The sequence below is a fragment of the Penaeus vannamei genome, chromosome 18, assembly GCF_042767895.1.
Source record: "Penaeus vannamei isolate JL-2024 chromosome 18, ASM4276789v1, whole genome shotgun sequence".
NCBI lineage: Eukaryota > Metazoa > Arthropoda > Malacostraca > Decapoda > Penaeidae > Penaeus > Penaeus vannamei.
The window spans coordinates 25,100,719-25,118,218 of NC_091566.1; the positions used below are offsets into that span (position 1 = coordinate 25,100,719).

The 17,500-nt window shown below is 40.7% G+C and overlaps 2 protein-coding genes across 5 annotated transcripts in view; one reads left to right on the forward strand and one right to left on the reverse strand.

Moving 5' to 3' along the window:
* The window catches only part of LOC113821452 (carbohydrate sulfotransferase 11), a 40,665-nt gene extending 37,570 nt beyond the window's left edge, over window positions 1–3,095 (forward strand). For all 3 annotated transcript variants that reach the window (XM_070133032.1, XM_027373964.2, XM_027373963.2), the window contains exons 4-6: window positions 242–370; window positions 1,554–1,864; window positions 2,746–3,095. In XM_070133032.1, the coding sequence (XP_069989133.1) occupies window positions 242–370; window positions 1,554–1,864; window positions 2,746–2,974 (669 nt within the window). In that variant the 3' untranslated portion in view covers window positions 2,975–3,095. The remainder of the gene's footprint in view (window positions 1–241; window positions 371–1,553; window positions 1,865–2,745) is intronic.
* Window positions 3,096–4,220: 1,125 nt separating this feature from the next.
* The window catches only part of LOC113821467 (carbohydrate sulfotransferase 11), a 52,931-nt gene continuing 39,651 nt past the window's right edge, over window positions 4,221–17,500 (reverse strand). For both annotated transcript variants that reach the window (XM_070133047.1, XM_070133046.1), the window contains exons 4-5: window positions 14,051–14,185; window positions 4,221–9,979 (exon numbers count right to left, since the gene is read on the reverse strand). In XM_070133047.1, the coding sequence (XP_069989148.1) occupies window positions 9,404–9,979; window positions 14,051–14,185 (711 nt within the window). In that variant the 3' untranslated portion in view covers window positions 4,221–9,403. The remainder of the gene's footprint in view (window positions 9,980–14,050; window positions 14,186–17,500) is intronic.

Below are 17,500 nucleotides of genomic sequence, written 5' to 3' on the forward strand. Positions count from 1 at the left end.
GTATTCTAGACTATTCAGCAACTTATCATAAATATATTCCTTATCTTAAATCAATCAGTGTATTCTAGACTATTCAGTAACTCATTAACTCACGCGTATCATAAATATCTTTCTTATCTTAGATCAATCAGTGTATTTTAAACTACTCAGTAACTTATCATAAATATATTCCTTATCTTAGATCAATCAGTGTATTTTAATATTCCTTATTTCTTTAACTCACGCGATTCCTTTCCCACAGGTGGCGTGTACCAACTGGAAACGGGTAATGCTCATCCTCACAGGCAGAACTAACGAGACTTCGCCCTTATCGATTCGCTCAGACAGCGTGCACAGAATGAACGTCTTCACTAAGCTTAGCCAGTTAGAGGTAAGTGGGACGCGCGTGCAAAAGTGGACGGACTTGGAGGCGTAATTGAAGATGATGATATAAATAAAGTTGGACATTCAGATGCAATTACGGGCGAGAATGCAAGAACACACAGACAGACAGACGCATAGACACACATACACAGACACATAGACACACATACAGACACATAGACACACATATAGACACATAGACACACATACAGACACATAGACACACATATAGACACATAGGCACACATACAGACACATAGACACACATACAGACACATAGACACATACAGACACATAGACACATACAGACACATAGACACACATACAGACACATAGACACATAAAGACACACACATACAGACACATAGACACACACACACACACACACACACACACACACACACACACACACACACACACACACACACACACACACACACACACACACACACACACACACACACACACACACACACACACACACACACACACACACACAGAGTGCGCGTCATCTTCAAGGCCACGGCTCTGCGGGGGAAACTGTGGGCCAAGAGAGGTGACGATTCTCTCGGAGCCTGAAAGTTAGGCCTCTCTCTAACCTTATTTTTTATACACAGGAATTATTATTAAAGTTATCCTAAGTAATCATTAAGTCCAGGATCCAATCCAATACATACGCATGTTTAAGTACATACATATACACATGTGTACATAATACTTACATATATACATACATATATATATACATATATACATACATATACATACATATATGCATGCTTACCTACCTACCTACATAATGTATTTACTAATTTCTTTTGTTTTTTTATCTGTGCACCTGATGCAAGTCATCTTTTTTTTTCGTTTTTTTCGTAAAACCATTAAAAGAATTGTGTCCTTTGATAACATGACAGTGTCTGGGATTTTTTTCCGCTATCGCATGTTTTTATTAGAACTTTTTAATTGTGTTTTTATGACATAATAAGAATTGAGACTCTGACTCTGTTATATATATGTGTGTGTGTGTGTGTGTGTGTGTGTGTGTGTGTGTGTGTGTGTGTGTGTGTGTGTGTGTGTGTGTGTGTGTGTGTGTGTGTGTGATCCATATTGAGAGTTTCATACTTAGATATAATGATCAGGATATTAAATCCTACATACATATTAATCCTTGCCGTCGTGCTCCCTTCCAGCCCGACGCTATACGCCATCGCTTGCAGACCTACACCAAGTTCCTGTTTGTCCGCCACCCGATCGAGCGCGTCCTGTCGGCGTTTAGGAATAAGTTCCAGAAAAATTATACCTCCTCAGCCTATTTCAAAAAGCGCTTTGGCGTCAAAATCATAAAGAAATACCGACAGGGGATTGACCCAGCTCAAGTCCCTGCCACGGGCGATGGGGTCAAATTCCCCGAGTTCGTGTCGTACCTAATTGACACGAAGCGGAGCCAGCTTAATGAGCACTGGGCGCCGGTGTCAGATATGTGCCATCCCTGCGCGGTCAGGTGAGTGCTGCCTGGGGTCTTTGTTCTCTTTGGACCGACTTTGACTTCTTATTCCTTTGATTATTTGTGTACTTATGCCCTTATATTATACCTAAGTTATAGCATATGGTATAAAGAATGGTTAAATGTAAGAGAAATCGATAATAGTGCAAATTGTCTTTCGCCATTCGATTTATAGTGCATTCTTTAATTGAAATATCTTTATTGACTGGTATCATACCCCTGTTAGCTACCATATCGTCTTTACTCACAGGAAACCAGACACCTGTTAGTTGCCCTGTCACCTTTATTCACTGCTAATTACCATGTCATCTTTATTCATCACTGTTTGTTCCCATACCACCTTTGTTCACAGATACCATACCACTGTTAGTTCCCATATCATCTTTGGTTATAGGTACCATATCTGTTAGTTACTGTGTTACCGTTATTCTCAATTATCATTCCATTGTTAGTTCCCATATTATCTTTATTTACAGGTATCATAACTCTCTTAGTTCCCATGTCACCTTTATTCGCAAGAACCATATGTCTATTAGTTCCTATATCATTATTTACAGGTACCATACCTCTGTTAACATACCATTATTTTCAGTTACCATACCACTGTCAGTTTCTATATATTTATTTACAGGTACCATACCCTCTTAGTTACCATGTCACCTTTATTCGCAAGTAGCATATCATAATTAATTCCTATATATATTTTTTTTATTTACAAGTACCGTACGTCTGTTAGTTACCATGTCACCATTCACAAGTACCATACCACTGTCAGTTCTTATATCTTTATATACAGGTACCATACCTCTGTTAGCTACCACGTCACCATCCACAAGTACCATACCTCTATTAGTTACCAAGCCAATTTTTATCCACAGGTACCAGATTATAGGGAAGTACGAGACCCTAGCCGAGGATTCCGAATACATCCTCAGGAAAGTGGGAGCGCCTCCGAACCTTCACTTTCCTGAAATAATTCCCTCGAAGACGACGGGCTTTGTCGAGTCCTATTTCGACATGCTTTCAGAAGAGCAGCAGCGCGACCTCATCGAAATATACCGGGACGATTTTGAAATATTTGGCTATCACCATAGGAACCTTATTTAGATTACATATATATATGTATATATATATATGTATGTGTATACATGCCCTAAAGTAATACAGTATTCTGAGAAACCTTGAGATGGTTTGATATAGTCATTATGAATAAAGAGTCATATGTAAAGTCGATGCATATCATTATCCAAATGCTATATTTAAGCAGACAAGCCAGTGGAGAAATAGACTAATGCAGAATACGTAAAACTATGTATTTTTAAAGTTTTTTTTCATTTTGTTTGCTTCTCTATAAACAAACATTTATTCTTAGAAATAACATTTACGATATTTACACATATGTTTGTTTAAAGGAATTATATCAGGGGCGATTGTTTTGAAAGAATCAGATCAGATGTATGAATGTGAAAGTTATACGTTATCTTCATATGGAAGAATTCGTTCAGATGTATTCACTTGAAGGAATTACTTAAGAAAAACTCCAGGTGTTTGATCTGATAGCCTTGTTTATACAGGAGTTGTGACTTTGACATTTTTACACCCCTTAAAAGGAATTTTCTAAATAAGGAGGAATCCTTAACCAGCGATCGTATAAAGTTACCCACTTTAGATTAAACAGTGCATTTAACTCTAGGGAAATGAACAAACATGCTGAGAATCTCGTGGATATACACATGAATATTTAAAGCACATGTCATAATTGCAATATCAGCCTTATATACAGTACGTGTAAAATAAATACATATTTATCTTCTATCCGTACCGAAGGTTTACTCTAATACCGTGTTTCGTCCTCAATATGGCATTATTTCAGTTGATATTGAATAAAAATACCGTTTTCTGTGACATTTTTCTATTGCTTCAAATATCTATTATTTATCATTATTACTCAAACTCGTTCAGTCATCTTCGTTGAATATTTTTATCTTCGCTCATTTAAGTTAATGATGATTTTATGACGAAACTTTTTTCAACGAGATGTTTAAGCATATTTTATAATTTGTTTTATTACGTATATCATATTCTTTGTTTGTCTTTATGAAAAAAAATATTGTTCACATCATTCATGAAACAGTGAATTTAGATTCTCTATTTCATTCTCTCATTTATTTAATTTTTTTATTTTTATTATTTTTTTAATTAACGATATTAATTCATCCTCTTTAACATAGCAGTTACAAAATCCCAAGAAGTGATCAATACCTTTTTTTCTTTAAAAAATTGTCTTTAAAGTTATTACAACGTGAGCATAACCCAAAAACAAATGAAGGTTAATGAGCGAAATCAATGGCTTGGTTCTCTTTATTATACCAATATGAAAAAAATCTGCTTGAAAGAGAAATACAGTTGCTTATAAGCAAAGCATAAGGCTACATATGTTGTCCTCATATGGAAAGGCATACTTTATGTCTATATTACAGTTGAACGAATTCTTTTGTGCGTTAATTAGTCTAACCTAAGTCACCAGGAAGATGCCATCCCTAATTCCATTTCTTTTCCCCCGTGAAAATGGCGGGAAAACTCTGCGTGTAGAATTCCTGATCCAGCCAGAATGATGTGCGTGTTAGTATTACTTTCTTTTCCTTGGTGGCGGGATTCATAGGTCGTCACTTACTGTATTTGAATATCTATTACTTTAATAAACTGAAAAAAGGAGAAAGGTTGTAAGGGGGGGGGGGAGCAGCCACTTTCGAGTGGGACAAAAATTACAGGTTTCCACAAAAGAAGTATTTTGTTATAGTTTAGAAAAAATAAAATGGACCTAAAGAACTCCAGTACTTTCAACATGCTCACAGGCAATAGAGAAAGGAGTTATTGAATTTAAGAACAAATATATACATATAAAATTAAGAAACAAAACAAAACATGAAATAAAAATACGTTCGTTCTCCCACCTTTGTCATTACAGGGGAATAACAAACAATCTTACACACATGGCAAGGGGGAATTCAGTGAAAAAAGTTGATAAAAGCACATGTCACCGAGATAATTAATGCTGATTGTGGTTAAAACATCGAAGGGGCTTCACGTCACTATTGTGAAACCTAAGACACTGTATAATAATTTTTCCTCTAACATCATACGTCATTTATCATTGAGTTGTAGGATGAGCACACATTATTATCACAGATGGTTCTCGATGAAGTGCAGTGTAGCAGTCACATTGACGATGTTTTGCAACCTGTCTCCCATGCGATATGTCTTCACTTGGGGCTCGGAAAAGGTGGATCCCCGACTCCTTACCTGGCAGATTACCTGGTTGATGGTGAGGTTACCTACGCTCGCCTACAGATCGTTGCTTTTGCTCGTCTGCAGCCAGTAGGGTTTCGTTCACAACGGGCACCACGCGGCGTGCCTCCGTCAGGAACAATTTTCGAGTTGGAGCCAATAGATTATTATCAGTTGTGCAGACACTATTTACTCTGTGCGTGCGGTTGGGTTTCTAAGTGTATGTGAGTGTGTGTGTGTGTGTGTGTGTGTGTGTGTGTGTGTGTGTGTGTGTGTGTGTGTGTGTGTGTGTGTGTGTGTGTGTGTGTGTGTGTGTGTGTGTGTGAAAGTGTCTTTCCTCGTGTGTATATACGTTCGAGCGCGTGTGCGTCTGTGCTCTCTATGTGAGTATGTCGTATGTATTGTATTAATCAAGAGATAAGGCACACATTACCTCTTGAACTGAATAATTCAGCTCACAATGTCTCCTCAGTCGACAGTCTTGGAGAAGCCATCTGAAGGTCTGACTTAACACGTACAAGGGTATACCACCTCTTCCTCTTCCTTCCCACTCAGCATGCCACTATCACGAGGCGACAGCAGGGCGAACTACCAGCGGGCATCGTCCCACTGAGAAAGCCCCACTTAAAAGAGCTGTTAAAACATGGACCACTAGGTTTAACTATTGCCTGCGGAAGATAAGATGGATCTATTGTGTATGAACCATTGCATGGTGCTATTGCTTATGAACTCTTGCATGGTAATGTCGTTTATAGACTGTCGACGTCTTACACTATGGCTTAACAGTCGTAAATTGGAACTATTTAAAGATTATCTGAAACTACTGCTTAAAAATAATCATCTGACACTATTGCTTATAGATCATCTGGAATTACGTACTTAAAAAATTATCTGGAACTATAGCTTAAGTACATGACCTGGATGACAGGACTAGTGTTCAGGGAACCTTATCTGGAACTATTTATTATCATAGGACCTTCGTTTTGGAACTATTGGGCTTAATATCTGGAAATATGGCTGAAAGATCATCTGAATCTATAATTATGGAAGATCAACTAGAGCTGTAGGTTAAAAAGGCAGATTCGAGAGTGTCAACGGTGGTATAAACGGATTTTTTGTGGAGAATGAAGTGTTCGTAGGACATTTTTTTCCTTACATATCTTATTACATACTCTCCGTCGAAGTAATTTCACAGACTCCCGAAGACTGCCTTGATCAACAGCTATTTTTTAATAATACGTTTTTTTTTTCTATCTTTACTCAAACAGCATTAACTTTTGAATGTGCTGGTGTTCTTATAAAACTTCAGCTTCAGCATTCTTAAACTTTAGTAACTGGAACTCTTAAGCATAATGATCTGATGCCTCCACATTCGCCGGGGCACACACGTCAATATGTTCACTGACCAGCTGATTTTTGGTTAAAATCCAATGTAACTGCACCCAACCTCAGAGGAAAAAATTACTGGCAACTCACCTTGTTTTCTGGAGTAGTACGATTTGCCAAGTCTGTGGTATAACCATCCCTCGTTTCTTATTGAAATCATCTGATACCTAATTCTTTTGTTTACTTATATCTGGTATTCTGAAATACAGAATCTTTATTGCTTAACATGATTTGATCCTTCCTTTTCCAAAGAGCTTTGCGAATCGGAGTACTTCGAAGTTTGTGTTAAGTTGCCAATTGTTCTCTTCCCTGAGACTGGACGCTTTACAGGATTTCCATGCATGTGCGATTATGAATTACATCAGCTGGCGGCCTTACACATCGGAACAACACCAGTTTTCTAACAGGAGAAAGAAAGAAAGAAAAAAAAAAAAAAAACACGGGAAAACCATAGGCAGCTCGCACTCGCAGACAACAACAGCTAGCGCTCTGGAACACACACACAACCTCAATACCCAGAGAATAACCACAGCCACTCCCAAACAGCACTAGACTTTCGCATAAAGGAGCAGGGCCTGTTACGCTGAGGCAGCTGAAACTAACTATTAATTATAGAAGTATCGCTGTAGCCTTAAGTTGGTAGAGCATTCGTTAGCCTCTAGTTAAAATCCTTTCAGCTATGGGCATCGGCTGCAGTATGATTGGAATTAACATTTATCAACCAAATTGCTGCATGGAGAAAACAATGTAAAATAGCGTGTAAGAGATATTAGTATAAGAGTTGTTCTTATGCTTACAATGTTCATGATGCTGACATTCATCACTTTAATTTCAAGTCATGCCGTTATATCTCTCGCTTTGTTTTGGCGAGGATAGGCAATTTTGACTTGGCTTCTCAGTATCTGTTATTTGTATTTATATATATATAGTTTTTTTTACTGTATTGTCATAGGTTGAGAGGGGACATTGTTACAAAGATACAACACCGAGTGTACTTTCTCCCACATTAATATTTTTTACAAGAAATTTATAGAACTCCTTTCGCCACCTCATTAAGTCACGCAATTATCACAGATTACATCGACTACACACAACTCTGCCTTCGTTCGTTATATCGTGAACATTCGATTAATCAAAAATATTTTTTTCTAATCGATAAACAGATGAGAAAAATTAACCGAGTAGGTTACAAGTTGAAGAGGTTAATATAAGATCTGACTGAGTACACACATGCAAATATACTAAGAGTAAAACAGGCTTGTGTTCTGTCAGTATTTTGTAAGTACTACGCCTGACTCTTAACAGATGCTCCTTAATGGATCATCTGCGTAGGGAACTGATCTAATGACCAGTTGGCATAATTACGTAACATTTAATCAAAATATGACCCAGTAATTACGATTTTCGTTTTTTTACATATAATGGCAAACAAAAGTACAATGCACAATTCGAGTTTTGTTATGATTTTCTGCCATTTCACTTACGATTTAGTTTTTCCACTTTATAGAACAAAGCATAAAGACCCAACCGAAGAGGCTTCATTCCAAGGAAGCCTCTCTGGAAGGGAACAAACGAATAACCCTGTCTTCAAAACTTTTCTTCTTAGGCTCTCGTCCGCGGATCGTCACAAGAAAATAAACACTTTATAGTAAATCACACACAAGTCTCTGGCAGCGGTAACACTTATTAACGCATTTCCATCGTCAATTATTGCTTTTATATGAAAGAGATAACAAACCAGAACTCCACGTGTGTGAATATTCTGCACCCGTATATGTCTTTTGTACCGCGTGTCGTTAAGGTCTTGGGTTTCTTCCCTTTTCTTTCCCTTTCAGTTTCGATAGAATGGTACCTGGCAGCGGAAGAGACTAGTGGTAAATATACGCCGTTTTTTCTTTAAACCTTCGTGGAAATTGTTGCCAAGTAAGGATTTAAAAAAGGACATTAAAAAGAGAACAACTGCGGCATCTCCATGAATGGTTCACACAGCTGCATGAAAATAGATGCTCAAGTTCTCTTTACGTATTTACTTGCACAAAATTGTTCTTCACAACGTGGATCACGTGACCCTTTCCTTGCCACGAAAATTATGCACGCTGCAGTATCCTATAATTTATCTTCCAAAAATTAATTTTGATTTTACGCAGGGTTTGGCCCAACTACCATACTTAGGAAACCATTATCTACGCTTCCAATAATGTTGTGAATAAACCTAATGTTCCTAATGGGAAACAAGGGTATTGTTTAAATTCCTGTTCGTTGTTTAATGTCTTCAGTGGTTGATAGTGTGCATGAAAGACTTCCGTTACATATCGTGCCACTTCCAATTCTTAAGGCTGTGACATCTTACAGAAATGTTGCACTAACAGCAACAGACTTCATCCTTCATCAGATGGTGAATGCAGACCCGCAATACTGTACCAAACGTATGGTAGTTGTCCCGTCTTTCCAACACCGAAAACTAATGACAATTTTCTGGCTAAGTGAAAGATACCAGCTATCGTTACCTCGATTTCAAACATCACACATGATTTTCTTAATTATTGGCGTGCCTCGTAACTGATGTCAGATTTTCGAGAAGGGGTTAACACGTAGGTTTGAGCTTGGGCACTGAATATCATTAACGAATATGGTGAAGGAGAGATGCTGTCGTTATTTGTGAAAATTATAAAATCGGCAGTAGAACGGAAGTCGGATTTCTATCACCTATCAGCAAAAAATGGCACTGGGATATCCAGGAAAATCATCTGTGTGTATATATATAATATAGCTGTACAAAGAAATCGGCTTTCGCAACGCATCGACTCATCCGTAAATCCAAGTGTTTTGAAAAGAAAGAAAGCTTTCAAATGTCCAAAAGCACTAACTGCCATTTTCTTGAGTCACATAATCTTTCTCCTTCACATAATCGTACCCGAAGAGCTTGAAATCGAGCTGGTAGGCGTTGTAGAGCTTCTTCCTGAGCTCGGGCGTGAGCGTGTTCATGTGCGCCTCGACGAGCGCGGTCGTCTTGGACGTGACCAGCGGCGGGAAGTGCAGCGAGGGCGGCGCTCCGATCTTCCTCAGCACGTACTCGGCGTCCTCCTCCAGCGTCTCGTACTTGCCGATGATGTTGTACTTGATGAAGCACGGGTGGCACAGCTCCACGTACGGCGCCCAGTGCTCGTTCATGCTCTGCGGGCTCTCGTGGCGCTTCTCGATCAGGTACGAGACGAACTCTGCGAAGGTGACGCCGTGGCCCGTCTTCGAGATGTTCTGCACGGCGTCCCCCTTGCGGAACTTCTTCAGGATCTTGATGCCGTACCTGCGCTTGAAGTCGGCCGCCGACGTCGAGTTGATGACCAGCTTGTTCCTGTAGGCGGAGACGAGGCGCTCCACGGGGTGGCGCACGAACAGGAACTTGGTGTACGTTCGGAGTTTGTGATGGAGCAGCGAGCTCTGGAAGGCGAACCGGAAACCATTGTAAGGGACGGAAAGAAGGATGTGATAAAGGCAGTAGCTACGAGAGTGAAAATAGTAAAGAGAAACACTCTGTCGTGGTGTAGAGGAAACGAAGAGTAGCCAAAGTGAATGAAGGAATCAATGCATACATAAATAAATGCATGCATGATTAAATAATCAAAATACCACTGCTACAAATCTTCTTCAGGCTCACAAATACAACTGTTAGTTAGTTATATTCATTTACAAACCAAGTACTCTATTACCTCTGTAACTTAAAAAAGAAAAATAGATTACTAATTAGACTAAACCTTGACTTCACACAATACCATCACTCCCTCTATTCTACTGCATAATTATAAACCCTTTTAAAATTGAGTTGGAGAGAACAATGCATTTACGTCCCACCTTCATAGATATTCGTATAATCCAACCATGTATACATTTTTTTATCCCTTTATAATTTCCTGTACCTTTATCTTTAATTCAGAAAAAAAACTTGACATTTCAGTTTTGTTGACTGTCGACGCAACATGACCTGAACCCTTACATTGCATAAAAATATCCTATCCATTTAATTCGCTTTTTATCCCCATTATTATCTATGTTTTTGATATTGACAATTTATCAAAATCCAAACCTCACTGGAAATAAAAATCTCAGACTAAAGCCATCCACAGCTTGACCTGACCTTTTGCTTTCATCAATCCCATCAATCAGCGACCTTTGACCCGGGGCGGGGGTAGAACACGGACTTGCATTCCTTCCTATCGATTCTTTACCCCTTTGCTACTTGCCTGACCTTTGACCCAATTGACCAGGAGGAAAGAGAAAGCCTTTGACTTCACCGAGCCTTACTCTCTACCCTATTATATTTTTTTCTTTAATCTCTGACCTAAAAAGTAAAAAAAGAAATAAAGAAAGAAAAAAACTTGGTTGACCCTTTCTCTACGTTAACATTTATCTCACTGAACCTCTGACCATGAGATAAGAGGTCATGTTCCTCACTTCCTGCCCACATCATCTATCCCTTTTCGTATTTGACCTTGAAGGAAAACCGAACCTCGACCTTTCTCAGTTCCTATCCACTTATCATCTATCCGTTTTAACCTTTGACCCAGTAATAGAACAGACCCTCGGCGTCCTTAAATTCCTGTCCACATAATCTATCCTCTTTGACCTTTGACCCAGCAAAAGAACATAGCCCTGATGTCCCTCTCTACCAATCCACTTATAATTTATCCTTTTTCAACAACTGACCTTGAAAAAAAAACTTCGACTTATAATCCACTTATAATCTATCCCTTTTAATATATGACCTTGAATGAAAGCAGAGCCTCGACCTTCCACACTTCCTATCCACCTATCAGCCTTTCGTCCCTCACTTCCTGTCCACTTATCACCCTCGCCATCCTTCACTCATCCCCTATCCCTTCCATCCTTCACTCATCGCCTATCCCTTCCATCCTTCACTCATCCCCTATCCCTTCCATCCTTCACTCATCCCCTATCCTTTCTATCTTTCACTCATCCCCTATCCCTTCCATCCTTCACTCATCCCCTATCCTTTCTATCTTTCACTCATCCCCTATCCCTTCCATCCTTCACTCATCCCCTATCCCTTCCATCCTTCACTCATCCCCTATCCCTTCCATCCTTCACTCATCCCCTATCCCTTCCATCCTTCACTCATCCCCTATCCCTTCCATCCTTCACTCATCCCCTATCCCTTCCATCCTTCACTCATCCCCTATCCCTTCCATCCTTCACTCATCCCCTATCCCTTCCATCCTTCACTCATCCCCTATCCCTTCCATCCTTCACTCATCCCCTATCCCTTCCATCCTTCACTCATCCCCTATCCCTTCCATCCTTCACTCATCCCCTATCCCTTCCATCCTTCACTCATCCCCTATCCCTTCCATCCTTCACTCATCCCCTATCCCTTCCATCCTTCACTCATCCCCTATCCCTTCCATCCTTCACTCATCCCCTATCCCTTCCATCCTTCACTCATCCCCTATCCCTTCCAACCTTCACTCATCCCCTATCCCTTCCATCCTTCCCCCATCCCCTATCCCTTCCATCCTTCACTCATCCCCTATCCCTTCCATCCTTCACTCATCCCCTATCCCTTCCATCCTTCACTCATCCCCTATCCCTTCCATCCTTCACCCATCCCCTATCCCTTCCATCCTTCACTCATCCCCTATCCCTTCCATCCTTCACTCATCCCCTATCCCTTCCATCCTTCACTCATCCCCTATCCCTTCCATCCTTCACTCATCCCCTATCCCTTCCATCCTTCACTCATCCCCTATCCCTTCCATCCTTCACTCATCCACTATCCCTTCCATCCTTCACTGATCCCCTATCCCTTCCATCCTTCACTCATCCCCTATCCCTTCCATCCTTCACTCATCCCCTATCCCTTCCATCCTTCACTCATCCCTTATCCCTTCCATCCTTCACTCATCCCCTATCCCTTCCATCCTTCACTCATCCCCTATCCCTTCCATCCCTCACCCATCCCCTATCCCTTCCATCCTTCAGTCATCCCCTATCCCTTCTATCCTTCACTCATCCCCAATCCCTTCCATCCTTCACCCATCACCTATCCCTTCCATCCTTCACTCATCCCCTATCCCTTTCATCCTTCACTCATCCCTTATCCCTTCCATCCTTCAGTCATCCCCTATCCCTTGCATCCTTCAGTCACCCCTATCCGTTCCATCCTTCACTCATCCCCTATCCCTTCCATCCTTCACTCATCCCCTATCCCTTCCATCCTTCACTCATCCCCTATCCCTTCCATCCTTCACTCATCCCCTATCCCTTCCATCCTTCACTCATCCCCTATCCCTTCCATCCTTCACTCATCCCCTATCCCTTCCATCCTTCACTCATCCCCTATCCCTTCCATCCTTCACTCATCCCCTATCCCTTCCATCCTTCACTCATCCCCTATCCCTTCCATCCTTCACTCATCCCCAATCCCTTCCATCCTTCACCCATCCCCCATCCCTTCCATCCTTCACCCACCCCCTATCCCTTCCATCCTTCACCCATCCCCTATCCCTTCCATCCTTCACTCATCCCCTATCCCTTCCATCCTTCACTCATCCCCTATCCCTTCCATCCTTCACCCATCCCCTATCCCTTCCATCCTTCACCCATCCCCTATCCCTTCCATCCTTCACCCATCCCCTATCCCTTCCATCCTTCACCCATCCCCTATCCCTTCCATCCTTCAGTCATCCCCTATCCCTTCCATCCTTCACTCATCCCCTATCCCTTCCATCCTTCACTCATCCCCTATCCCTTCCATCCTTCACTCATCCCCTATCCCTTCCATCCTTCACCCATCCCTTATCCCTTCCATCCTTCACTCATCCCCTATCCCTTCCATCCTTCACTCATCCCCCATCCCGTCCATCCTTCACCCATCCCCTCTCCCTTCCATCCTTCACTCATCCCCTATCCCTTCCATCCTTCACCCATCCCTTATCCCTTGCATCCTTCACTCATCCCCTATCCCTTCCATCCTTCACTCATCCCCCATCCCGTCCATCCTTCACCCATCCCCTATCCCTTCCATCCTTCACTCATCCCCAATCCCTTCCATCCTTCACCCATCCCCTATCCCTTCCATCCTTCACCCATCCCCTATCCCTTCCATCCTTCACCCATCCCCTATCCCTTCCATCCTTCACCCATCCCCTATCCCTTCCATCCTTCAGTCATCCCCTATCCCTTCCATCCTTCAGTCATCCCCTATCCCTTCCATCCTTCACTCATCCCCTATCCCTTCCATCCTTCACTCATCCCCTATCCCTTCCATCCTTCACCCATCCCTTATCCCTTCCATCCTTCACTCATCCCCTATCCCTTCCATCCTTCACTCATCCCCCATCCCGTCCATCCTTCACCCATCCCCTATCCCTTCCATCCTTCACCCATCCCCTATCCCTTCCATCCTTCACCCATCCCCTATCCCTTCCATCCTTCACTCATCCCCTATCCCTTCCATCCTTCACTCATCCCCTATCCCTTCCATCCTTCACTGACCGTCATCCGCGACGAGGAGAGCCTTGGCAGCACACCCTCGACGTGCGGGACGTAGGAGCGGATAGCAAGCGGGTCGGTCTTGTTCGTCCTTCCAGAAAGGATCATCATCATCCGCTTCCAGTTCGTGCAAGCAACCTGTGGGCGTGGGAGAGGGAGTTAGGTCACCCTGGGTCAAACCTCGTGTGGTGTGTGGTGCGATGGCAACGCGCTGGTCTAGCAATCTGACCTGCGTTCGATCCCGCGCGCTGCCAGTGGATGGTCACCCCGGCCATCCCTTGCACACAGGGGGAGATTTAGCAGCAAGATAGAACATACAGTATGTCACAGCAAAGAATATCCATTGTAACAAATAGGTTTGAAACTAAATCTTTTCAAAAAATCTTTCAAGTCTTTCGTTTGGGTTTCATTCTATTTATTCATATATTCGTTTATCCTCATTATTTTATTATTACTATTGTTGTTGTCTTTTTTTTGGAAGGAGGTGGTTTCTTGGCAAATATGTACTTAATGTCTGTTATTATTGTTGCTATTCAATTATCAAGATCATTATCAATATCACATCATTATTATTCATTCACTTGTCATTATCACAATTTTCCTTATCATTATTATTGTCGTTGTTGTTACATTATTATTATTATTATTATCAATATTATTGTAACGATGATAATGATTAGTTTTATCATTACTATTATTATCAATATTGTTATTATTATCATCATCATCAATATTGTTATCATTATTATCATTATCATTGTTATTACTATTGTTTTTATTATTATAATCCTCCTCCTCCTCCTCCTCCTCCTCCTCATCATCATCATCATCATCACTATTATTATTATTACTTTTATCATTATCATTACTACAATTTACCTCATAATCAAAGTTAAACAACTCTTCTCTATTATCTAGGACAATATCAAAGACGCTTAACATAATTACCCAACCGAAATCTAACTTGAACTTTAATAAAGGGTAATTCGACATTAGCATCACTCACGATCTACACCCCCCCCCAAAAAAAAGAAAAGAAAGGGAGAGGGGAAGCCAGAATTGAAGAAAAGGCAAGGAGAAAAATAGATATCGATTCAGAAACCTAAAATTAGCTGGGTATTAAAAGGTTAAAAAAAAAGAAAAACTATACGAGCAATATTAAAGAAAGGTATTGCCGCCCCCCCCCCCAAAAAAAAAAAAAGATAAAATAAAAATAAAAAATAAACGTAGATAAGGAAGGCCGGAGATAAAAAAGGATTACAGAAGAATATAAGCAATAAAAAGACACTTATCGCCGCATAAACCTAAAATCAGTGTAGATATAGGACACCAGAAACGGAAAAAAAGAAATATAGAACAATACAATAAGAAAGAAAAAAAAGAGACAGTTATCCACGCAGAAACCTAAAACTGATATAGATATAGGACGCCAGAATCGAAAAAAAAAGAAATAAAGAACACTACAAGTAATAAGGAAGAGAAAAAAAGAGTCAGTTATCGACGCCGAAACCTAAAATCAATAAAGATCTTTGGCAGAAACACGAACGCCTCGCACTGTGACCTTCAGCGAACTCACGAGACTTTGATCATCGGATATTAAGCAGACAGAGGGTTGGGATAATCCTTTTCCTTAGTTATAAAGGGATCCTGATGCTCTTTTGTTTTTGTTTTTCGGTGGAAAAGGCTTTAGTACTGTGAACTGGGATTTGTTGTTTTGTTTATATTCTATCGTTTATAACTGTTGGACAGAGGGTTGGGATAATCCTTTTTCTTAGTTATAAAGGGATCCTAATGCTCTTTTGTTTTTTCAGTGGAAAAGGTTTTAGTACTATGAATTGGGATCTGTGGTTTTGTTTATATTCTATCGTTTATAACTGTTTCTTAGTTATTTAAAGAGTTAGCCATTTTGTTTTTTTGGTATCTGCATTGCGATGTAACTTTTAGCAAATTTAGCCTAAATTTGGGTAACGCATGAAGATACAAAGGTTTTATGTAAATGTAAGATGTAGTCTGTGCTGATATTACGTGATATTATAAGATAATCTCTTCTCACCTGTGATTATCCAGTAAATGTAGTATTTCCCTTCCTGACACAGAATCATGAACGATACCATTAAAAAATCTATTATTATCCACAATAATAGGGTGATGTGCTTTTTTATATCAGTATCATATTAATATCATCATCATCCTAATTATCATTATCATTATCATCATCACTCATAATTCTTATTATTCTTATTTGTATAGCATGTTCTTGATAAAAAAAATCACCGCCAAATCATAACATACAAGCTTAACATTTACTATTACTTACAATAAAGACCAATATAGCATGTTCTCAATAAAAAAAAAAATCAAGATCACAGCATACAAACTTGACATCCATTCTCAAACACAATAAGGACTAGTTTAGCCTGTTCTCAGTTAAAAACAAATATCCAAATCATAACATCCAAACTTAACATCTATTCTAACCCACAATAAGGACCAATACAGCATGTTCTCAATGAAAAAAAAAAATCAAGATCACAGTATACAAACTTAACATCTTTTCTCACCCACAATAAGGATTAGTTTAGCATGTTCTCAGTTAAAAAACAAAAATCCAGGTCATAACATCCAAGCTTACTACTTTTCCTTCCCTTACCACCCTTTATCCTGATCTCTTCCTCATCCCCCAATAAATAAGATAACAAAAATGATAGACTATGATGATTATAACAGTATTAATTATAGTTGTAGTGATGATAATGGTAATGATGATATTGATGATAAGAACGATAACTTCCCTCCCCTCCTTCATCTTTCCTTCCCTCCCTCCCTTCTTTTTATCCTTACCTCCCTCTCCCCTCCTTTTTATCCTTCCCTCCCTCCTCTGTTCCTTTTTCATCCCTCCCTTCCTCCTTCCCTCCCTCCCTCCCCTCTTTTTTTACCCTTCCCTCCCTCCTTCTCTCCTCCTTATTTTCCTTCCCTCCTTCCCCTCCTTTTTATCCTTCCCTCCCTCCCTCCCCTTCTTTTTATCCTTCCCTCCCTCCCCTCCCTTTTATCCCTCTCTCCCTCCCCTCCTTTTTATCCTTCCCTCCCTCCCCTCCTTTTTCATCCCTCTCTCCCTCCCCTCCTTTTTATCCTTCCCTCCCTCCCCTCCTTTTCCATCCTTCCCTCCCTCCCTCCCCTCTTTTTCCATCCTTCCCTCCCTCCCTCCCCTCTTTTTCCATCCTTCCCTCCCTCCCTCCCCTCCTTTTCCATCCTTCCCTCCCTCCCTCCCCTCCTTTTCCATCCTTCCCTCCCTCCCTCCCCTCCTTTTCCATCCTTCCCTTCCTTTTCCATCCTTCCCTCCCTCCCTCCCCTCCTTCTTCATCCTCTCTCCCTCCCCTCCTTTTTATCCTCCCCTCCCTCCCCTCCTTTTCCATCCTTCCCTCCCTCCCTCCCCTCCTTCTTCATCCCTCTCTC